The 24916-nt window shown below is 45.2% G+C and overlaps 1 protein-coding gene across 2 annotated transcripts in view; it reads left to right on the top strand.

The window, feature by feature from the left end:
- The window catches only part of LOC126472148 (uncharacterized), a 628043-nt gene that overhangs the window by 546995 nt on the left and 56132 nt on the right, over positions 1-24916 (top strand). For both annotated transcript variants that reach the window (XM_050099915.1, XM_050099914.1), the window contains exon 5: positions 2697-2762. In XM_050099915.1, coding sequence (XP_049955872.1) covers positions 2697-2762 — 66 coding nt within the window. The remainder of the gene's footprint in view (positions 1-2696; positions 2763-24916) is intronic.

The following is a 24916-nucleotide window of genomic DNA, read 5'->3' as shown; positions in this document are numbered from 1 at the left end:
CAGGAACCGCGGTGTTGGCCGTCGAATGGCGCTAGCTGCGCAGCATTTGTGCACCGCCGCCGTCAGTGTCAGCCAGTTTGCCGTGGCATACGGAGCTCCATCGCAGGCTTTAACACTGGTAGCATGCCGCGACAGCGTGGACGCGAACCGTATGTGCAGTTGACGGACTTTGAGCGAGGGCGTATAGTGGGCATGCGGGAGGCCGGGTGGACGTACCGCCGAATTGCTCAACACGTGGGGCGTGAGGTCTCCACAGTACATCGATGTTGTCGCCAGTGGTCGGCGGAAGGTGCACGTGCCCGTCGACCTGGGACCGGACCGCAGCGACGCACGGATGCACGCCAAGACCGTAGGATCCTACGCAGTGCCGTAGGAGACCGCACCGCCACTTCCCAGCAAATTAGGGACACTGTTGCTCCTGGGGTATCGGCGAGGACCATTCGCAACCGTCTCCATGAAGCTGGGCTACGGTCCCGCACACCGTTAGGCCGTCTTCCGCTCACGCCCCAACATCGTGCAGCCCGCCTCCAATGGTGTCGCGACAGGCGTGAATGGAGGGACGAATGGAGACGTGTCGTCTTCAGCGATGAGAGTCGCTTCTGCCTTGGTGCCAATGATGGTCGTATGCGTGTTTGGCGCCGTGCAGGTGAGCGCCACAATCAGGACTGCATACGACCGAGGCACACAGGGCCAACACCCGGCATCATGGTGTGGGGAGCGATCTCCTACACTGGCCGTACACCACTGGTGATCGTCGATGGGACACTGAATAGTGCACGGTACATCCAAACCGTCATCGAACCCATCGTTCTACCATTCCTAGACCGGCAAGGGAACTTGCTGTTCCAACAGGACAATGCACGTCCGCATGTATCCCGTGCCACCCAACTTGCTCTAGAAGGTGTAAGTCAACTACCCTGGCCAGCAAGATCTCCGGATCTGTCCCCCATTGAGCATGTTTGGGACTGGATGAAGCGTCGTCTCACGCGGTCTGCACGTCCAGCACGAACGCTGGTCCAACTGAGGCGCCAGGTGGAAATGGCATGGCAAGCCGTTCCACAGGACTACATCCAGCATCTCTACGATCGTCTCCATGGGAGAATAGCAGCCTGCATTGCTGCGAAAGGTGGATATACACTGTACTAGTGCCGACATTGTGCATGCTCTGTTGCCTGTGTCTGTGTGCCTGTGGTTCTGTCAGTGTGATCATGTGACGTATCTGACCCCATGAATGTGTCAATAAAGTTTCCCCTTCCTGGGACAATGAATTCATGGTGTTCTTATTTCAATTTCCAGGAGTGTAGTTGCAATTTTTTATGTCATCTATAATTAAACATATTAAAGAGGAGTACTGCCGCATTTCAATTTTAGCATCTAGTTCTTAACTGCTGAAAACGAAGGAAAGGGCTTCTTAATAAACGTCCTTAAACTTTGGATGGGGTTTTATTGGCAATAAACACCAAAGATAAGAAATTATGAACGTGCTGTTAAGTCGTGTGAACGAAAGGACATCTGACACTTGACTTAGGCCGTTATACGACCTGAATCAAAACGAAAACAACCAAATATAGTTTCAACATGCGTTCCAAGTTGATGTTGTAAATGCCACCACAGATTGTGGAGACCTGTTCATTCCAGCACATATATGAAATGTAAATACGGCACTGTTTCGATATCACCGTACGCTATGAAAAATTATTTCATTGTTCTAACCGTGTTGTCTGAAAGCCTTTTGCCATTTCAGTGTGCGTTGGAAGGAGGACATACGGTCGGTTCTGCAAAGCGCGTGGGTTCCCACGTATCGGACTATTTTCCGCCAAAAATAATATCTCGTAAATTCTGCAAAAATATAATCCACGAATTTATTGTCTCGAAAATTAGTTCATGCAGTAATTACAGCTAAATAACATGTTGATACTTGAAAGTCTGTTCGAAGAGATGTCGGGATTGTAAACTTCACGCGACGATATTTCAACTAGACACCTGCCAGTCATCGAAGACTTCGATGGCTCACCTGAAGATGACTAGCAGGTGTCCATTTGAAATATCGCGGAGTGAAGTTTACGACGACCGGCTGCAATCACGAAATCTCTTCGAACATTTAATTCAACGAGAAAATTTTAGATTTCACATGTTGATAGTCTGTTTATCGCGCCACCCGAATCGAAAATATGAGTAAGTTAAGATACTGTGGTTTTTGTGGGATATTACTGAAGGAAAATATTCTGCTACGTGGTTGGATTGAAATCTCTCTTTATTTTGCTTTTACTGCCACGTAGTTCCGGATGTGTAATCATTTACAAGTCATTATGCACCAAAGGAGTCTACTTGGGTGCAAGTCGAAGCATTCATCAATTTATTTAACGGTAAAAATTATGGAGCTGGCTGTTAGGTTATCGTGCTATTAATTATGGCAATTTTACGTCACGGCTCTATTGAAACACGCTGACAATCAATTTTCCCAAGCATCTGCTTATTTTATTAACGCTGTGAAGTGCAGCTACCTCGGTTAGTAGCTGGATAAACAACAAACAAGCCCCTTCGTTTTATTTGCCATTGTCTTTCTGATTGATATTTGGTAAAAATCTGGACGATAGTGACGTGTGTGTGTGTGTGTGTGTGTGTGTGTGTGTGTGTGTGTGTTAGTTATTTATTGTTTTGACGCACAGAAATGAGTGTTGTGATGTAATTTTCAGGGGCTTCAGCGTCAGTGTCTGCGGTCGCCAGCACATCTTCAAGCCCGTCTCAGTGCAGGCGATGTGGTGAGTACTCTTTTTCAGAAACTACGTAGTGTTTTCTACCTTGTTATTTGTACATTTGCAGATGTACAATGAAATATTTCATGTTCAGTAAACATAATTAATAATAAAGTGTCGATCTATAGAGAATTCTACTGATCGTGCTGAATGGCCAGTAACTTTAATGACGGCTTTGAAGCATCAGTACGATCCACCATCGAATTTGCAAGTTAGTTGTTCATACAGATACTCAAAATAACTATTTTTAAAAACAACGAAATAGATTAGAAGAAAATTAAGTCCGTGATTTACGTGACAAATAGCGCAAACTTTCATTCGGTGCTTGAAGTAACATTAAACACTCGCCTCTGTTTTATGCAGTCTGTTCATACAGCAACAGCTTTTAGGTGGGTTTGCTTGCGAGGCCAAATCGAATGACTTCGTATGTGCTACCGTGCAAAGTGGCGCTTTGGTATGAAGCGGTATTCAATTACTAGTTCGATCATTCACTTTTAGGTGCTGTGTGGTTTCTTCAGATAAATTCATTCGACGTTAGTATCAATCTTTCACCGAAGTCGCTCCCGATTTTCTTCTCTAACATCCTCGAATTGTGAGTGTCCCGTTTGCTTTCTTACTGAAGAGACGCTAAACTCTTTCTTGGTTGGATAGAAGTGACACTGAAAAGGCGGAGAGAAATGCTAGGACCAATAATGAACACCAAACAGGCGATCGCGTGATGTATAATGTGAGTGTGGTAGAATGATAGTAATTCTGATAAAACAGGGAGATGTGTCGCTTCTCAGCGTGATAAAAGATTTCAAATGAGGTATACTGTTCCCTCAAGCGGTATGATACACAGTCTTGCTGGTCCCATACACTAAAAAAATGAAATGAGCGTGTGGCATTGTTGGCCGGGAGGCCCCATCCGGGGAAGGTCGGCCGTCGAGTGCAAGTCTAATTTCAGTCGACGCCACATTGGGCGACTTACGTGCCGGTGATGAGGAGAAAATCTCCAGCCCGGCGCTGCATGGGGGGGGGGGGGGGGGCGGCAAGCACATTGCCACTCAGCTAAGCAGGCGGTCTCCAAAACACAAGCCATCACATTAGAAACGAACACGAGGACGGACCAGTAACAGCTGTGTCTACAAACAAGTATACAAGGTGGTCAGAAACAGTCTGAAATGCTTATAAAGGTGTTGCTGAGCAGGTTGTGATGCGAGATAATTGTTAAGGAAACAATTCGATCCGTTGCGCCGTTTGCGAGTTACTTTGCATTGAAATTGGCCAATAAGGCCGTTGTGCTCGGGAACTAAAGCGGCTCGCCGGAGACGGTGTAGCCAAACGTGTTGTTCGTTTGGTTTCCTAAAATCTAACCAGAGAATAATACAAAAAGTGGACATGGGGCGGAATAAGGATCGAAACCGTGCAAGAGGCTAAGCAGTCTCGTATAGTACCATCATTGCTATGAGAACAACTGACACTAATTGTATCTGCGAGGCCACTTGAATTTGCTCACGCAACGGGCTGATTGGCTAACTTCAGTGCTAATTAACTCGGAAGCGACATACATATAGATTTTTTTCTTAACAGTTATTTCGTACAATAACTTACCCTGCAATACTCTTACAGCTGTGTCTGGCCACCCTCATAACGGCTGTATTTATTTTGGGGACGTTCCCTTGGTTGAAAAGCAGATTCGGGAACCGGAGGCCTATGCACAAATATCATCATCTAGGTTCCCCCATGCTCCAGGGCCAGCTCACCTGGCATTTGTATGATAACGAATTAGGGTGTTCAATGAAGCAGGCAGCCCACTTTACCCTTGCGGGTAGAAAATGAAAGTATGCGGGTAGAAAATGAAAGTATTTAATCGTATTGTCGAAGACTATCTATCTCGTTTTTACCTTTCTCGAACTACACAAGTTTTCAATGCGTGTTTGCTAGTTGATTTAGTGTGTGCCGGCCGTTGTGGCTGTGCGGTTCTAGGCGCTTCAGTCTGGAACCGTGTGACCGCTACGGTCGCAGGTTCGAATCCTCCCTCGGGCATGGATGTGTGTGATGTCCTTAGGTTGGTTAGGTGTAAGTAGTTCTAAGTTCTAGGGGACTCATGACCACAGATGTTAAGTCCCTTAGTGCTCGGAGCCATTTGAATTTTGATTTAGTGTGTAAATAATTTAGTCGATGAGTTGTTGCAAGGACTTGATCAGGAAATAGCCACAAGTGAAACAGAGCTTGCTCTGAATTTCAGTTAACGTATTGAATAATGGATAAAAATTATTGGAAAAAAATACGGCCCGTTTTAGTTTCAATACAGCAGGCGATTTGTGTGTATTCAAGCCTGCAGGTTGCTTTGGCCATTGTCATTGGTGCTAAAATCTGAGTTGTTGGGGCTCGTTATATTCCTCTTCAAAGTTCTAGAATACGTTTCGACCCCTCCGTGGGAACCGTCTTCAGAAATGGTCTTGTGTCCCCGGGTTGCTGAGTTTAGCTAACCGGAGGACGCAAGAAAAATCCTGAAGAAGACTCCAACAGAAAGGTCGAAATGTCGAGTGTTCTAGAAGTAACAATAAATAAATAAACGCCGGTGAGTTGCAGCACAGTGGTTGTTTGTAGTTGTTTATATCGCGACGTGGGCAACGCGAGCGAGGCGCCGCCGGCGCGCTGCCCGCCACCGCCCGCTTCCTAATACGGGCCCGGACACCGCTTGGACGGGACGAGTCCTTTTGTCCTGCGAGATAACCCGAGGCTCCCACGGCCACTGCCGCCTCCCGGTTTGGTCTCCAGCGCGGTCTCAGCGCTCGGTCCCACGGTCCCGCTGCCCGTATACCAAGTTTGGCGCTCCCCTTAATACTGGTCGGCCGCCGCCGCGAGCACTGATTTGCCTAGCGAGCGGCCTAGCTGCCCAAGCGCCGACTCCTCCTAATTTTCCCGCTGCTTTGTCCCCGCCTCGTGACGTCAGCAGCGCCGAGAGTTCTCGGACTCGTCACTGACAGTTGTGTCGTCACCCATTAATCACAGTTTCAATGGTTTCATCTTATCGTGCTTGCCGATAATCGCCTCGTTTGATTTATGTAACGGTTAATGGAGAACGATATCGGGACGAAGCTTGAAATATTGCACCAAGCTGTAGTTCGGGCAAAGTCTACTTCAAATTAATGGTCACATAAACTTCTCCGTGTTAATGACTAGCCTGTAACGACATGAATACATTATTATGAACAGTTCCCCCGTACACGAAGGCTTTTCTTATAAACGACGTCGGATTCCGCGTCTGAGAAACGTACATCCCTTGTGTGAGAGTTAGTTCATCCTCGAGATCGACGTCGCAACGAGAGGTACGGCGATACCGTGGTGACATTGTGAGACATGACGACGCTATAAGAACGCAAGATGTTCAGGAATACCAGCCTTGGATGTGATTGACTTGGGCGTCCCTTTGGCGTGTGGTATATAGACCGTCCTTGCGGGTCGTGTTGCCCCCACAGGACAATACAGGCTCACGCTATTGCGGACCCAGGCCCTCAGTATGATAAGTGACAGCACCGTCCATTGTTGGGTAAGCGGTCTCGAAGGTTAGCAATGGTCAGTGATGGTTGTGTTACGGTTGCAGTTCTTCAGCTAGCGAGTTCCGTGTACGTGTTCAAAGGATAAACCTGTCACCAACATGAAGACTGGTTTGAACACCACAGTGCTTTAATAGGTATGTAGGTGGCATGCAAACCCCGACCCATCTGGTGCCTTTTTGTGGTTGGAATGGGTCTGGCAGATCTGCGATCATAGAGAGCAACGCTCCTAAGGCCGAGACGGTGCGTAGTGCGACGAGAGATTTGTGACACAGTATGTAGACAGGAAAGACGATGGGCTGGCTGTACGTGTATCCATAACGACAAGGCCGGCTCGAGAACATTTTTCCACACAAGCGAAATACAGTTTAACGCTCCTCACCCCTTCCAACTCTCCACACAAACGACGTATCATTCGGCGACGACGACGACGCCCCACCTCTTCCACCCATCGCCGCCGTCTGCCCTCTCCCTACCTCAGATATAAGTTGCCGTTCCTTGGGCTCTTAGCAAGAGCTTTAAGGTCAACGGTAGTATGGGGAAGGTGGAACCATTGGCTACACACTAGTGTGAAGATCGTTATCTAGGATCGGTTAAAGTCCCAGGCAACAAAAGCGGCAGCTTGGGGCGCCAAGCTGAGAGTAGCGTGGAAAATCTGTATACAGGCGTAGCACAGTTAACTGCGAAAACAGTTTTCCTGTCGCTGTATTTATTTTTAAGAAATCTTGCATTTCACGAGCTGTTTTCTGTATCATATATTGACTGGCGCTACACATTAGTATTTTGTTCTTTGCGACGACAATTTTTTATTTGTGTCCTCTACCGTATAGTTAAAAGCCTCTGTGGTATTTAGTACCTGTCGTCACTGCATTATGAGTAGGGGTTGTAACATCTCAACTTGCCGCCGTTACTATGCACTCTCCTGTGGCTGCTAAGACAGGTTCAATTTCTAGTGGGGGTGGAGAGGGGGGGGGGGCTTGCTTACTTCAGCCTGGAGATGATGTGCTCCTATTTTCCTAATTCTCCTTAATGGGTTGTGGTCGAAACCTATAAAGCTAACTTAGAGGGCGAGTAATTTCCCTGTGACGGCATTTCTTTCAATCAAGCGTTGAAGAAAAAGTTCTGCCAGAAAGTAGAATCGTGCAGGAACGCTGTAAGCAGGATTATGAAATGACCAATGAAAATGTCTACCTTACTGCCCATATGCCTTTCTACGTGTCGAAATGTCATTACCTTGTTCTGACCATTCCTATGCGAAATATGGGAAGGTGGCAGCATAATCGTCGCTCAGTCATCGGCGAACACAGGTTCTCTGAATATATCCAACAAGGGATCCACAATAACTATATCCTTTTTCTCCCAAGAATTGCCATTTTAAGTTCTCAGAGCATTTGTGTTGCACTTGGTGTGTGAGCTCTACCGAACTGTGACGATCACAGGAGCCGTCTGTGACGTCGTTCGATGTCATTTGTTATATCTTCTAGATAAGGACTCCAGTCACTGAAACAGTACTCTAGTATTGGTCGCTAGAATTTTGTATGCGATTACCCATATAAATTCATTACCGTTTCCGAGAACCTTTCCTGCAAATCGCCCATTCGCTTTCCCTGCTACTGATTTTACTTGATCGGCCAGTTTTTTTATCATTTCTTACTATTACCCCTAAATAATTGTACTATATCACTACATAGATACCCTGCAATCCACCATACGGCACATGGCGGAGGGTACCCCAAAGAACTAGTCATTTTCTTTTCTGTTTCACTTGCAAACAGAACGAGGGCAAAAAGGTAGTCTATAAGCTTTCCCATGAGTCCCAATTTCTCGTATCTTGTCTTCTGGTCCTTACGCGCAATGTATGTTGGAGGCAGTTCCGTTCTGCAGTCAGCTTCAAATGCGGTTGTCTGAATTTTCTCAATAGTAAAAAGGTTTTGGATGGCATTGAGCCACAGTCGTGCAATACTTTTTAAAAGAGTAAACCGCCATTTGGCCGTGGTTTATTATATTTATCTTTTGTGCTAACCAGATTTCGGCTTTTATGCCATTATCGAGTACAATCCTAAATGTTGTTAGACCATTACTAAGTCATATCTGTTAACCCGCAAAGCAGGTAAACATCTTAAAGACATGTTAGCCTTGTTTACTGCTTTGGACTGCCTTAACAGATATGACATTTAGCGCTGTATTTGACAGTGGCATAAAAGCCGAAATCTGCATAGTACAAAGATAAATGTAATGATACACAGTCACATGGTAGTTTACTCTTTTAAAAAGTTTCTCAGTAGCGTTGTTCGAAAAGAATGTTATCTTCACATCAGGGATTCCCATTTGAGTTCCCGAAGCATGTCCGTACCACATGCGTGTTGTTCGAACCAACCAGTAACAAATGTAGCAGCCCACTTCTGAATTGCTCCGATGTCTTCCTACAGTCCGATCTGGTACGGATCTCAAACACTCGATCAGTGAGTAGGTCACACTAGCGTCCTATGTGCGGTTTCCTTTAAACATGAACCACACTTTACTAGAATTCTCCCAATAAGCCGAAGTCGACCATTCGCTTTCCCAGCAGAGCCCTCAATGCAAGTTCTATTTCATATCGCTTTGCAGCGTTACGCCCAGGTGTTTAAACGACGTGAGTGTGTCAAGCAGGTCACTGCTAATGCTGTATTCGAGTACTACTTTTTCTACTCATCCGCATTAACTGCATTGCGCTAATATTCTATCACATATGAGTGGTAATGCCCCCCCCCCCCCCCTCTCTGGTTGGTAAGGCCCGGACCGTTTGGGAGTTCCCAAATTCATCGATCCTTTTGTGGAGTTCTCACGAAAGGGCTCGGTCTCCAAGGCCTGTTTGAGTTGTGCTGCATATTCGCTCCGAGGGGATTATATAGCGCTGTTGCGGACAAGCCAAATGCGGCGGACGCTTCCATACTGAGGCCCACATTCCTGGGGCGACGTTCGCAGATATCCCGGTCGTTAAGGAAAAATGGTCACGCTCCGGGGTGGCTGCCATATAGGGCGCCCTTCCGGCGACCACTTCTTGCTGCGGTCGCAGCCGCCGCCGCCGCCGTCGCCGCCTCAATGGCGCGCGGACCCCGTTACCGCCGAGACAATGAGCCCCGCCTTCCTTGTAAGGCCACAAACGCTCCCGTTCCTGTTCGCCATTCATCAGGCCGCACCGGACGCTGGACCAGCAACACGACGTCCGCTCCGGCTGCGCGCCTCCCTATGCTTTTTTTTCGCTCACCTGCCTCTCGGAAAGACAAAGGGCGGTCGGCGCGTGCCGCGTGCGACGGATGCGTCCGCATTTACATTACTAATGCGGCCGCTAGTAGCTGGCGGTAGCGCGCCGCTACGCCATTCATGGCAGCGCCATCGACTCCCAGCTTCAATGGCCGTGCCACCTCGGCGAATGCGTGGTGCGCCGAGCTGTCGGCGCGAACGGACTGCTCGCGTGCCACAGCGTGCGGGGTCAGCCGACACTAGTCGATCAGTGACGGCGTACTCCATCTCCGGTCCGCGGTCAGACTCTTCCTCCTTTTCCAAATACCGGATGTGTCGGAATGAGTATCTGCTTTTAGGTCTATGTCGCATTTATTACACTCAACAGTTATAAGTAAAAGATTGAATGAAAAAGCAACCTTAATAGTTTTGTATGTAAATTGAGCCGGCCGGTGTGGCCGTGCGGTTCTAGGCGCTTCAGTCTGGAACCGCGTGGCCGCTACGGTCGTAGGTTCGAATCCTGCCTCGGGCATGGATGTGTGTGATGTCCTTAGGTTAGTTAGTTCTTGGGGACTGATGACCTCAGAAGTTAAGTCCCATAGTGCTCAGAGCCATTTGAACCGTTTTATGTAAATTGAAAGTAGGGGCAGAAAAGGAATGAAAGGCACCCTTGATGTCAGCTGCATCAGGACTATATGCGGAAACAGCGGTGACGAGCGAGAATGTGTGCCGCACCGGGATTCGAACCCAGGATCTCCTGCTTACTAGGCAGCTGCGTAAACCACTGCGCCACCCGGACACGGTGTTTATCGCAACTGCGCGGGATTTCCTACATACCTCGCAGCCGACCAACATTACCACCTAGCGTGTTCATATAAATGTTCGCCTCGACGGGCATCGAATGCACCACCTATAGTACGAATGCACAGTTACGGTCGACCTCCGACTGGAATCCAAAATTAGCGAGCATGGATGGTATGGAAAGGGACTGCGGATAGGTGGCGCTGGGTGGGAGTGTGGGTTGGTCGGGAGGTGTGCCATGTTAGTCCACGCAGTTGTGATAAACACTGTGTCCGGGTAGTGCAGTGGTTACCGCAACTGCCTAGTACGCAGGAGATCCTAGGTTCGAATCCCGGTCTGGCACACATTTTCGCTCGTCGCCGCTGATTCCGCGTAAATTCCCGATGCAGGTGACATCAGTAGTCCCTTCGCCTTCCTATCCTTTCCTCCTCCTTCCCCGCACCACCCCCACCCCCACCCCCACCCCCACCCCTGCGGATTTCGTGTGATATCTGATCTTTCGGACATGTCCCAAAGAACAGACACCACGCATTCATATAACGAAACAGCTTTTCTTACACGTGTTCAGTGTGAGCACCATTCGTAACACGGCTCCCATTGAGTCAATAGGCGAGTCTTCCCAAGTCTTGGCCAATGTGTGAAGTCACTGTGGCAGCAACTGCTTCAGTTTTCTTTCGTAAGGGGAGAATTACGTAAAATTGGTCGAACATGTTAAATCTTTTTGCCACCAGATAGTTCTGTACAATGTTAAAAATATCTACTCCGATTACGACTCTATCCTTGTTTGCAATGTTATATTTCTGCCATCAGGGAAGACATCTGTGGCGTATAGAAAGCTTTGTGCTCATGTACGATGTGCTTTATTACGATTTATTAAAGAAACGCATACATGGTGGAACAAAAAACGTGAAAGAAGACTTAAATAACCTTCTTTAGAAGGGATACCCGAAGAAACATTCTGCTCATCTGTTGTTAAAAGTTCCTCATATGATGCTTGTATGGTATTCAGTTATGGTAACAATGGAAGAATCGGGCTCCTTCTGAAACTAGGATTTGGCACAGATTGTTTCACTGAAAATCTGTTGAAGGAGACTGATGATGTTCGTACTGCTAGTTCTGGAACGTTAGTGAGGGGTATTGCCAAAATGGCATGCCAGAAGGATCAGACTAGTTGAAAAGAGCTACATGAAGGCCAAAAGGACCTAATGTATGGTTTTGGCCAACACTAAGGCACCTGTTTCTGGCATAAAGGATAATAAAACCTTCTTTCTTCACTACATGTTACTTTAGTTTTTCGGTGTACGAGAAACATTTTCTGCCGAACCACTGCAGATAAGAAGGTGGAATTTGCTGCAGACTTTTACACATGATGACACAACTTCTTGCGGTACAAAACTTTTCAAAGTGCGTTACTGTCAAATTTATTTCAATTTTTGTGAAATAATAATTGCTATGTATCATACACACAAATTAAAAAAAAAATTATTCCGAGTGTTCTAAGACTGATACTGAGAAACTGGTAAATAGATGTTTTTACCTAATTACTAAGAATAACCTACTTGGTTCAAGAATCATGAAAGAAGGTTGTATACCTGGAAGAATCCTGGAGATACTAAAAGGTATCAGATAGATTACATAATGGTAAGACAGAGATTTAGGAACCAGGTTTTAAATTGTAAGACATTTCCAGGGGCAGATGTGGATTCTGACCACAATCTATTGGTTATGAACTGCAGATTTAAACTGAAGAAACTGCAAAATGGCGGGAATTTAAGGAGATGGGACCTGGATAAACTGAAAGAACCAGAGGTTGTACAGAGTTTCAGGGAGAGCATAAGGGAACAATAGACAGGAATGGGGGAAAGAAATACAGTAGAAGAAGAATGGGTAGCTCTGAGGGATGAAGTAGTGAAGGCAGCAGAGGATCAAGTAGGTAAAAAGACGAGGGCTAATCGAAACCCTTGGGTAACAGAAGAAATATTGAATTTAATTGATGAAAGGAGAAAATATAAAAATGCAGTAAATGAAGCAGGCAAAAAGGAATACAAACGTCTCAAAAATGAGATCGACAGTAAGTGCAAAATGGCTAAGCAAGGATGGCTAGAGGACAAATGTAAGGATGTAGAGGCTTGTCTCACTAGGGGTAAGATAGATACTGCCTACAGGAAAATTAAAGAGACCTTTGGATATAAGAGAACCACTTGTATGAATATCAAGAGCTCAGATGGCAACCCACTTCTAAGCAAAGAAGGGAAGGCAGAAAGGTGGAAGGAGTATATACAGGGTTTATACAAGGGCGATGTACTTGAGGACAGTATTATGGAAATGGAAGAGGATGTAGATGAAGATGAAATGGGAGATAAGATACTGCGTGAAGAGTTTGACAGAGCACTGAAAGACCTGAGTCGAAACAAGGCCCCGGGAGTAGACAACATTCCATTGGAACTACTGATGGCCTTGGGAGAGCCAGTCATGACAAGACTCTACCATCTGGTGAGCAAGATGTATGAGACAGGCGAAATACCCACAGACTTCAAGAAGAATATAATAATTCCAATCCCAAAGAAAGCAGGTGTTGACAGATGTGAAAATTACCGAACTATCATTTTAATAAGTCACAGCTGCAAAATACTAACGCGAATTCTTTACAGACGAATGGAAAAACTGGTAGAAGCGGACCTCGGGGAAGATCATTTTGGATTCCGTAGAAATGTTGGAACCTGTGAGGCAATACTAACCTTACGACTTATCTTAGAAGAAAGATTAAGAAAAGGCAAACCTACGTTTCTAGCATTTGTAGACTTAGAGAAAGCTTTTGACAACGTTAACTGGAATACTCTCTTTCAAATTCTGAAGGTGGCAGGGGTAAAATAAAGGGAGCGAAAGGCTATTTACAATTTGTACAGAAACCAGATGGCAGTTATAAGAGTCGAGGGGCATGAAAGGGAAGCAGTGGTTGGGAAGGGAGTAAGACAGGGTTGTAGCCTCTCCCCGATGTTGTTCAATCTGTATATTGAGCAAGCAGTAAAGGAAACAAAAGAAAAATTCGGAGTAGGTATTAAAATCCATGGAGAAGAAATGAAAACTTTGAGGTTCGCCGATGACATTGTAATTCTGTCAGAGACAGCAAAGGACTTGGAAGAGCAGTTGAACGGAATGGACCGTGTCTTGAAAGGAGGATATAAGATGAACATCAACAAAAGCAAAACGAGGTTAATGGAATGTAGTCAAATTAAATCGGGTGATGCTGAGGGGATTAGATTAGGAAATGAGACACTTAAAGTAGTAAAGGGGTTTTGCTATTTAGGGAGTAAAATAACTGATGATGGTCGAAGTAGAGAGGATATAAAATGTAGACTGGCAATGGCAAGGAAATCGTTTCTGAAGAAGAGAAATTTGCTAACATCGAATATAGATTTAAGTGTCAGGAAGTCGTTTCTGAAAGTATTTGTATGGAGTGTAGCCGTGTATGGAAGTGAAACATGGACGATAACCAGTTTGGACAAGAAGAGAATAGAAGCTTTCGAAATGTGGTGCTACAGAAGAATGCTGAAGATAAGGTGGGTAGATCACGTAACTAATGAGGAGGTATTGAATAGGATTGGAGAGAAGAGAAGTTTGTGGCACAACTTGACTAGAAGAAGGGATCGGTTGGTAGGACATGTTTTGAGGCATCAAGGGATCACAAATTTAGCATTGGAGGGCAGCGTGGAGGGTAAAAATCGTAGAGGGAGACCAAGAGATGAATACACTAAGCAGATTCAGAAGGATGTAGGTTGCAGTAGGTACTGGGAGATGAAGAAGCTTGCGCAGGATAGAGTAACATGGAGAGCTGCATCAAACCAGTCTCAGGACTGAAGACCACAACAACAACAACCTACCACATTTTGAAAGTGATCGGTATACTAACCTTTGAGAAAATGTTCCTCATAGTATGTGTTCTAGAAGTATCCAGCAAAATCCTGATCAACTTACTTGACAAAATAGTTGAAAGAAGTCCAGATTGTAGCCAATAACATAATGACAGTCTACAATATTTGGTTCAATTGGCTCTCAAACAGTAAAAGATACATTAGCTTATATGACCCATGTACAGTCCCGGAAAATGGAAAACGAACACATTGACGCAAGTGAATAAGACACGCCATACTTGCACTGTACACTACGAGAGGGCGGTGCGTGAAATGATCAAACGCGCAACGCTGCGGACGCACCAGGTACCGCGTTATTAGTTGTGGATGTTGCTAGCTGCGCCTCGGTTGGTCACCACCAGAGCCAGTGGCAGCCAGTTTGCTATGGCATACAGAGTTCCGTCTATGTCTGCAACACTGTTACCATGCAGAGAGAGCGTGTACGTGAACCGTCCGTGCAATTTACGGAGTTTGAGCGAGTGCGTACAGTCTGCCTGCGGGAGGCCGGATGCACGTACAGCAGAATTGAGCAACATATGGAGCGTGAGGTCTCCACAGCGCATCGATGTTGTCGCCAGTGGTCAGCAGAAGGTGCACAGGACCGTCGACCTGGGTCCGGACAGCAGCGACTTACAGATTGACACCAAGACCGTCGTATCCTACCAAGTGCCGTACTGGACCGTACCGTCACTTCATAACAACTTAGGGACACCGTTGCTTCAGGGATATCAGCGAGAACCATTCGGAAGCGTCTCCATGAAGCAGAGCGACGGTCCTGCGTACGGTCAGGGCGTCTTCCGCTCACGCCGCACCATCGTTCATCCCGCCTCCAATAATATCGCGGTGGGCGTTTATGGAAGGACGAGTGGAGACGTGTCGCCTTCAGTGACCAGAGTCGCTTCTGTCTTGGTGCCAATGATTGTGTACGCATGTGTGGCGTAGTGAACGTGAGCGCCAAAATCAGGAGTGTATATGACAGAGGCACAAAGGGCCAACACCCGGCGTCATGTTGTGGTCGTGCTCCTCTGGTGATCGTCGAGGGAACAATGAACAGTGCACGATACATTCAAACCATCATCCAATCCATCGTGCTACCGTTCACGGACCAGCAAGATGATGTGGTTTTCCAACAGGACAGTGCACTTCCACATGTATCCCGTGCCACCTAATGTGCTCTTGAAGGTGTAGTCAACTACCCTGGCCAGCACGATCCCCGGCTCTGTCCCCCATTGGGCATGTGTGGGACCGGATGGAACGTCATCTTGCGCGGTCTGCGCGTCCGGCTCGAACTCCGGCCCAACTGAGACACCGGTGAGAAGTGCATGGCAGGCCATTCCGCAGGACTACATTCAGCACCTATACGATTGTCTCCACGGGAAAATTGCAGCCTGCATTGCTGCAAAAGGAGGGTATACACGGTACTAGCGCTGATATTGTGCACGCTCTGTTGACTGTACTCACGTAAGTATGACTCTGTCTGTGCGATCATGTGTTGTGTACGTCCTCAAGAATGTGTCAATAAGCGGAGGCACATGCACATGTACCTCTATGGACTCCCAAAACTTAAAACTGCTAGGCGTCAGATCAGCTGCACGTTAAGGCCATGCGAAACAAGCTCTGTCATTCTGTTCCTTGCGGCCAATCCATCCGTTTGGTACAACGTTTGTTTAACCTGTAACGTAATGAGTTATGACTGCGAGGTGGACCACCAGCTTGCTGCCATATAAAGTTCTGTGGTTCAGCTTCTTCCAGTGAGGAAACAGCCATACTTCTAGCTTATAAAGACAAGATACACTGGTTACAATTCTTTCACCGAAAAAGAAAGACCCATAAACTTTCCGGCGGGAAGCCAGAAACATTCAATTTGGGGTGTCTCGTTGAAACTGTACCATCTCGTGGGGATTTGTTGATCCCATAATGCGCACATTGTGTGTAGACGTTTCTACTTAGTCGAAATGTCGATTCATCACTAAAGACGACCCCATCCATAAAATGTGTTTCGACATGCAGCAAAATTTCGTTTGCAAAATTGACAAGTAAAACGTACGTACGCTCTAGTCTGTAGGCTTTAGAGCTTGTAACAACTGCAACGATAAGGACGTAATTGTAAGCATCTTCTTAAAAGTCTCCGTACAGACGTCACTGGAACTGCTGTTTCGCGAGTAGTCTCTCCCGAACTGATTTCTTGCGGCTAAGTGTGAAAGACCTTCTCACTCGTTCAACGCGTTCTACAGTCACTCTCGGTCATCCCGTACTCTTCCCTTTGCAAAGACAGCCGGTGTCTTCAAACTGATGATACCATCTACGGATGTCGTTATCAGGATAACAATGGAACTTAATACGGAACGCACTTTGCTATGTAACAACAGATTTAGTCCTTGCAAACTGCAGAACATAAAAGCCACTTCTCGCCATATTCTCCACAAGGACTTTCCAACGGAAGACAAAGGGAACATTGCATGCGCATGTGCACAGGCACACAAACAAAACTGACTTACTCTTTCATTTGATGTATTATTCATAACACTAGGTTGGCTGTGATAAATGCTACAAAGCCTTAAAACCCCGATGTTCATTTTGAAACACTCGGTAAAGAAACTGATATGAATAAGCAAACAGCCCCATTCTTAGGAAACTGCTATTTAGTTTGTAATATAAAATTAATACTAGTGTTAGACGTGCACAGTAGAATTTCGTAAGGCCACGCTTTGCTTTATTCACAATACCCAACGGCTACGTTCTCCTGACCTACGTAAATTTTAAACTCCCCGATCGCTATGGTTTTATACGGTGCAGAGACCTGGATATCTCGAAAAGGAATATTATCTTTTTTCGAAAAAGAAATAATATTTTTAAAAGAAATAAACTTTGAAGGCACTGCTCATAATTGCTTATCGTGGTGATTACAGTGTGAGAATTGGGAAGATAGGGTGAGAAACGACGTGCTGGAAAAGTTGGGGAGAACGGATACCTCTTAGCCGGCACGAGGAAAAATAAAGAAAAAATGGCTCAGACACATCTTGAGGCACCAATGTCTGCCCCAGCAATGAATTAGGGGTGGTACAGGGGGAGATTAGAGATTGGAACACATCCAGCAAACAGTTGAGAACATCGGTTGCAAGTGATACTCTGAGTGAAGAGGTTGGCGCAGGAGAGGAATTCGTGGCTGGCCGCAGCAATCCAGTCAGAAGACTGATGACTCAGACAAAAAAGGGAAGGAGAGGAAGAGAAAAACTCCAACTAACGGACAGTGTTAGGGAGAAAAGCGATAAATACCTGATACAGGAAATAAAATCACAAGAGAGGGATACGTGGTCAACTGCCATGCCTCGAGGCATACCAACTACTGACGAGGGCGATCGCCACTCCTAAAAGTTAACTCTTGCCTACGAGCGACTGGATATTAATTGTTCTCCGCAAATCGGCAGTATCCGATAATTATCTAAAACTCAGCTAATAATTTAATGGTATTTTAATAAAACAGCCACATAATTCGTGAAGATGATTTTAGTTCCTAGAGAACACAAATGGCGCGTTTCTATCCGTTTTTCGTCCGTGCACTTACACAACCAGAGCAGAAATAAGAAATTTCTTCTTTATCTAATTTTATGGTATGTTCGGAATGTTGACAATCCATTAAAACCAATAGAAATATCTTTACCATGTCAGAATGGAGTCATTAGCTTGCTAGAATCTTTAGAAGGTGGTGTTCCAAGCAGTTTTGTGTTTAATGCAAAACATAGCTAATCGTACAGTTCTTTATCCATTAATATTGTCTTTCGATGTTATCTGTTTTTGATAAAAAAACACCCTTTTATTTGACATTCAGTTTTCCTCAGATCTGTAAGCTCTGCTTTGTGCAGGCCCTTTCATATTATTTACGCTATTAAATACGTGCACAGTATCTATGCTCGTAACGTTGGCAACGAAAAGACTGCTACGCAGGGAGCATCGTTTCTATTTGATTGGGAACAACAAAAAGTCGCGTTGGGCGTATTGTTGAGGATTCATTTTTAGAACTGGGATAGGTCAGTAGCGAATTTCTGGCATAGCAGCCAAGAATAGAATTTTTACGTCACCGAGTACGAAGCAGCTACGCGACATTGCCTGTATCATTGACTACAAATAACGTCGTGTAGGTGCGGCTTGGCATGTTTTTCTGTAGCCATTAATGTATGTGTCTTGGCAGTTCTCTCACTGACGTCAGTCGATGAGAGAGCTCTGTTACTGCAGTCTGTCACTCAGGGCAAATGAACAGGTAGTTTATTTCTGAATCTCTTAGTGTTCTCGATTTTTTTTTTTTTTTTTTTTTTTGAGGAAGAATGGTTAAATAGAATATCTTGTGTCGAAATATCTTACGTGAATTAAAGGCACAGTCAGATTACAACTGCAAGCGTATCCCTTTATCGGGCCCGGAAACAATCCCTATGTTAGGTCGAGGTATCTTGTTCTATCCAGGGAGTTCCGAGTATAATGGTTCTCCGTCTGTCGTAACACTTTGTGTTCTACCAGATAAAACATGTGCATGTGCTAAACTAGTTATCATTCATTATTAGAATTGATCGTTCCGTAAAATTATACCGCAACAAAAATTAATACGGTACTCTATATTTCTCCATGTATCACCTTTATATGCCGATTCTGGAAAGTCAAATTATGAATCTAAGACGACTTTTAAGTATCATGTGCTCGTCTTTGCGAGATCATTGAACTAAAAATACCGAAATCGCACGATAAGTAGATATCGACCTCTGGGTCGGAAAATGTGCACATTCGAGACATGGAACTAGCTCTCCATACAGGCAACCGGATTTGGCCCGTTGTGACCATTTCAAGTTTCCTAATCGTAAAAAATTGTCTTGGAGAAGATACGTTTTCGGCAGACTCGAAGATTATCTGCAAATTAATGTTATACAGAGTTGGAGATATATCTTAAAAGTGAAGTAAAAGAAAAATAGTTTCACTGGAACAGATGTATAGAAAGTCAGTTTTTGCCAATCTTGTCAATCGATCACCGTATACCGAATATGTTGCTCACTGTTGCTCTGTTTCCTAGGCAGTGTACAATGAATCAGGAACGTTTCACTAATTTTGAAGCCGAATGACGTGATGGCCTATTCCATGAAGTTTCAGCATTGCAGCCGGATAAAGCTGACTTTTTGCCACGATATTTCGGCTGGCAACCATTCAGCCATCTTCAGGTTAGTGTTTTGCACTGGAGATTGCTAGTTCACGTTGATACCTTGATACCAAAAATGCAGGAGTCTCATGATTGCTTCACAGTTTCATTAGTGAGTGTGCGGTACTGTGATGTCACTCAGACAGAGAAAACAATTGGGAAGACCAAAGGTCAAGTTGTTTCACGTGTCTTGCGTGGCAAGAAGTCGACGTATTCCGGCTGCAATCCCGAAACTTCATGGAATGCTCTTTACGCCCTGAAAATTTCAAGAATTACGACTGATGGCGGCGTTGAAGGCCAACAGAAATCTTGCGAAATTCACCATTTGGAAACTTGGTCACGAATTTCTATTTTTTCTGTGACATTACGCAAGAGGCTTACTGCTGCCAAATTTTGAACTTTTATGGGCGGAAAATTATGGGTAATGAGACCCTTTAATACAAAGCAGTAAAGCCGTGCGGGGTAGCCATGCGATCTTAGGCGTCTTCGCGCGGCTCCCCCCGTCGGAGGCTCGAGTCCTCCCTCGGGCATGGGTGTGTGAGTTGTCCTTAGCGAAACTTAGTTTAAGTTAGTGTGTAATCCTAGGGACCGATAACCGCGGCAGTTTGGTTTCATAGTCTTTACTACCAGTTTCCAATTACAAAGCAGTAGCGCCGCTCGTCAAAGGTATTCCTAAGGTACTAATGGTTTGCTCTTGTATGCTTCACGGCAGTTTACGAATCTCATAATAGTGAATCGACGACATGATCGGTAATGCTTGCACGTACGAATGAATCACCGAATGAAATCTGAAATATGTGGGAACGTCCCTTGGAGTCGGCATTGATTTGGAAGCCAACTGAGTCACACGCGGCGATGATGCTACTGCTGGTGTTTCCAGCAGGTACCAGCCGCCGCCAGTGGCTGGCGCCGGGAGACGGAGTAGCCTTCTGAAAGCGTAAGGTGGCGCAGTCATGACTGTTCCGTGTTGACGCGCTCGGCGCGTTTCCCAAATAAGGCCACGATTCTGCCGCGAGGCTGCGGGAACAGGCGGAGAGTCTGCTGCGCTGATTATCCCCGCCACGCACTGTGTAGCCGTGGAGCAGGCGGTCGTCACGCCCGAAGTTGTGTCGCCGCTTTCCAACCACAGGGCTACCCGGTAGCTACTCGCCGCTGTGAATTCCTTCTCTGCCAGGCCGCGACGGGACAGTCAGACCCCCCCCCCCCCTCCCCCCTTATCTCACAGCTGACATTTCCTTATCTACATGTACATACATACTTCGCAAGCCACTGTGCAGTGCATAGCGTTCGGTACCCGTACAATTATTTTCTTTCCATTCACGTATTGATCGAAGGAAAAATGATTGTCTATATGCCTTTGATTGCGCACAAATCGTTCTTACTTTCACGAGAACTCTGCCGCGTTTCTCCCAACAACTGCCATTTTACATATTTAAAGCTTTTCAGTTATACTTTCGTATTTGCTATATCGATCTGTTACGATCCCAGCAGCGAGGCTATGAATTCGTCCGATGTCTGATGTCATGCCTGCTCTATAGGGACTCCAAACACTGGGACAGTATTCAAGAATTGGTCAAACTAGCTTCTTGAGGTGCACTGCACTTCCCCAGAACCATTCTTACAAATCTGTCTTCCGTAATACTGGTTTGAAGTGATCTTCCCATTCCACATCGCTTCTTAGCCTCTAAATACTTAAATGACGTGACGTGCTCAAGATGTTCAGCACTGATCTTGTAATCAGATACTATAAGGTTCTTTCTCTTCGTTATAAGCACTGTCTTACATATATCCACGTTTAAAGGGACCTGCTATTCATTACATCAAGCGGAAATTTTGTCCAAGACTTTTTGCAGTTCAGTACGATTGTCGAAGGACGATATTGCCTCGTGATTCTCTATGATAAATCGTTCATGTATATTGAAAGTGATGGAGGTTCTGTTGGGCCACACGATGTTACTATCGTTTCTACGGAACGTTCGCTAACGAGTATAAGGTACTAGAATCAAACACTTATTAAAGTAGATACTCCTTACGATGGTATCATGGTGGTAGTAGACAGTGTGGTACACTGTAGAATGGCTTACGGAAATATAGGACCACAGAATCTACCTGCTCACCTACCTTTATCGTTTACAAGACGTCGTGTATGTACAATGCCAGCTGTTTTCTGCCCGGTTGTTTTCTCTGAACCCGTGCTGATTGCTTGGAATAAAAATAAAAAAAAGTTTTCCTCCAGGTACGCCATGTCGTTTGAGCTTAGAATATGCCCCATGAGCGCTCAACAGACGGACGTCAGCGATATTGCTCTCTAATTCTATGCCTCCGTCCTTTTATCATTTCTGTAAACAGGAATGAACTAACTCCCTTTCTACTCACATGGGACACGTGAAACAACTTGACCTTTGGTCTTCCCAATTGTTTTCTCTATTTCAGTGACATCACAGTACCGCACACTCACTAATGAACTGTGAAGACATCCTGAGACTCCTGCATTTGTTGCTTGCCGATGACTTAGCGCAGGTGTCTGACCTCACTATTTTCTTACTGCATTGGACCATTGTATCATTATCACAATAATGTCGAACAAGTTATTACAATAACGGAATACTACTACTACTACTACTACTACTAATAATAATAATAATAATAAACATTGTTGATGCCTTCGGACATAGCGCGACATCTTGCGAACAGCAGGTGTAGGTGACTGGTAATTCCGACTCCCTAAGTTTCTCAAAGGCGGTCGACGTTCTACCACATCGTCGACTAACATATAAGGCACGACCATACGGACTATCTTCACCGATTTGCGATTGGATCGATGAAAATTTGACTGACGGGACCTACAACTCTGTACCGGACGAAGAATCATAAATAATGTGGATCGGACGAGCTCCAAGGAATTTTAATGAGATCGCTAACGTACTCAGTGTCCATCAACAGTTTATCAGATCAGGTCAGCAGTACTGTCCGATTATCGCTGACAATGCAGTTCTGACGTTGGACCATCACAAGGAAATGCGGACAGAGTAGGGCAAAATTTCCATTTGGTGTACTGACGCGATGGAAGGAGTGTGCGAAGTTCAGTGCACGTGTGAATGAAATCCAAGGTCCGCGAGAAAGACAGGCCGCCGCGCGTACGTCACGAGGGCAGGCCTGAGCTCGCCCCCTCGTTCAGCTCAGCAGACAAACAGCGTTTCTACGCCTGTTAACTCGTAACTGCGTATTTACGAATGGGTCTTTACGTACAAATGAGAATTGCGTCTTCTATTGGAATCCGCTATTATGAAGTCTTACTGTTTGTTGGTCTTACAACGATCGGAAGTCCGTAGGCCTACTAATAATTTGTTACGCCTGTGATAGTTACAGTGAAACTAAAATCGCGCCAAAATGATTATCGATTGGATGACCCACTATAGCTTGTATGAAATGAGGACTGTTAAGTAGAAGAGACTGAATCCTGTGAACAAGTCGCTATCCATTTATATCAAGCGTAGGTCTTAAATCACAGCATGCTGCAAAGATGTGTGTTTCGTGGTAGTACTAGTAATCAGTAAGATTCCACTATAGCAGTTTCCAGTAGATGATGGGGTTCTCGTTTGTACGTACATACCCAGTTAAGATTTACCACGTGCTGAACTGAGCGAGGGAGCTCATTCAGGTCTACCGTAGCGCTGCACGCGCCGCCGCCTGTTTTTGTCGTGCCTCGATGAAATGTCGTACCAGATGCTAGAGTGTATTGCCCCAGAATTTGGTATCCTTGTCGGGTAGGCGCGGCAACAGGCACAGAACAAATTCAAAATCACGTTGTTAGGTAAGTCCAGCCCATAGCACAGTGTAGGAGGGGTACTTAAATGGAATCCTTGGAAGAAAGGCAACGTCGTTTACGCAAAATCTTATTGGTTGTAGAGTCAGTACCCAATAAACGACACGAACCGATCTCGAATGAATCGTAGTTTGAAACTAAAACTGGCGGATAATCTTCTCGGCTGCGCGATTTTTCTGCTTCTTTGTGAATCTCCGAAATTCTTTCCGTAGCTACGCAGCTTTCTAGCACTACAGCGAATAGGATTTCGCAAGCCTCCACTAGCGAAGGCTAAGTTAATCCTGGACAAAGGAGGCGTCGACTTTGTTTTTCTTGGCGCGTTCCGATCGTAGTACTCTGGCTGCTGCTGCCCTTTGTGCAGTACGCAGGAGTGTAGCTACCACCAGTGATTAAGGAAGTTGTGGAATGAGTAAATTTAGTTGCCGCGTTTCTTGCACCTAATTCCCGTCCTTGACTTATTACAGCTGTCAGGAGACACGGAAGTAGTAACATCTCGGCGAAAACAAAGTGCGACCAAATCTGTATTTACACGAGGGGGACCTTACCAAACTATTCTCACAGATTTTCCTCATACTTATAGGACTTCATGTTCGATGGCCCTACATCAATTCCTGAGCCAAAACGACTTAGCTGAACAATAGGGGATATTCTACTGGCCACTCCGCGTGGTTTGAGGCGCCATATCACGAATTGCGCGGCTCCTCCCGCCCTATCTCGGGCATGGGTATGTGTGTTGTTCTTAGCTTAAGTTAGTTTAAGTTAGTGTAAGTAGTGTGTAATTCTAGGGACCGATGACTTTACCAGTTTCGTCCCTTAGGAATTCACACACATTTGAATATATCCTACTGCTGCCAAGTGCAAAAATTACTATGTTATTAATGAATTTGTCTGTAGTCGAATGCATAACGTGTTAAGTTTGTATTCCTGATGTCGCTGTTTTGAAACTGAAGGTGGCATATTTCTTTCTAATTTTGTTTGAATTTCATCGTTATTGACCAGTGAAATGTTAGTATTAAATTTTTAAAAAATAAAAATAGCATGCCGTGTATTTAATTAGTTGTCGTATGAATACTCGCATTGTGGCACCATTAGTAACCAAAAATAAAAACATGTTATTTTTATTTAAAGACTGAATTTCAGTATTTGTTAATTAACATTTCCGTTTGCGAATAATTGTGGAACTTTAAAAAGTAAAAAATGCCACTAGTGAGATTTAAACCACCGACTTCACAAATACAATTCTATTACGCTATGCATTCGACTACCGATAAACTGATTGGTAGCATAATTAATTTTGTTAGTGAACAACGAAAACCACATTTACTGTGTTACGACCGGTTTCGCAAGTCGAACTTCTTCAGCAATCCGACCTAATAACATATCGTTGGTGGTTTTCGTTAATGATTAACATTAACATCAGGTGTGTTGCTTAACATGATCAAGATAATTATTTTTACTTAACAGCGATCGGAAATCGTCTTATCTTCAATGATGGTTTCTTCTGGTTATTTTGAGAATCACATCGTACTGCTTTAGCAAATTGATGTCCGGGCACTGCCCTTCAAACTCTCCAAGTACAGGGCAGAGCAATCCATGAGGTCCACTTGTTACAAAGGACGCCACAGCCCAAATACATTCTTGCATTACATTCGTGTTACCTATGTTTCCCGAGTGTC

Source organism: Schistocerca serialis, chromosome 1, assembly GCF_023864345.2.
Source record: "Schistocerca serialis cubense isolate TAMUIC-IGC-003099 chromosome 1, iqSchSeri2.2, whole genome shotgun sequence".
Classification (NCBI taxonomy): Eukaryota; Metazoa; Arthropoda; class Insecta; order Orthoptera; family Acrididae; genus Schistocerca; species Schistocerca serialis.
Note: the sequence above shows the minus strand (reverse complement) of the source record. Positions and strands in the feature narration are given on the sequence as shown.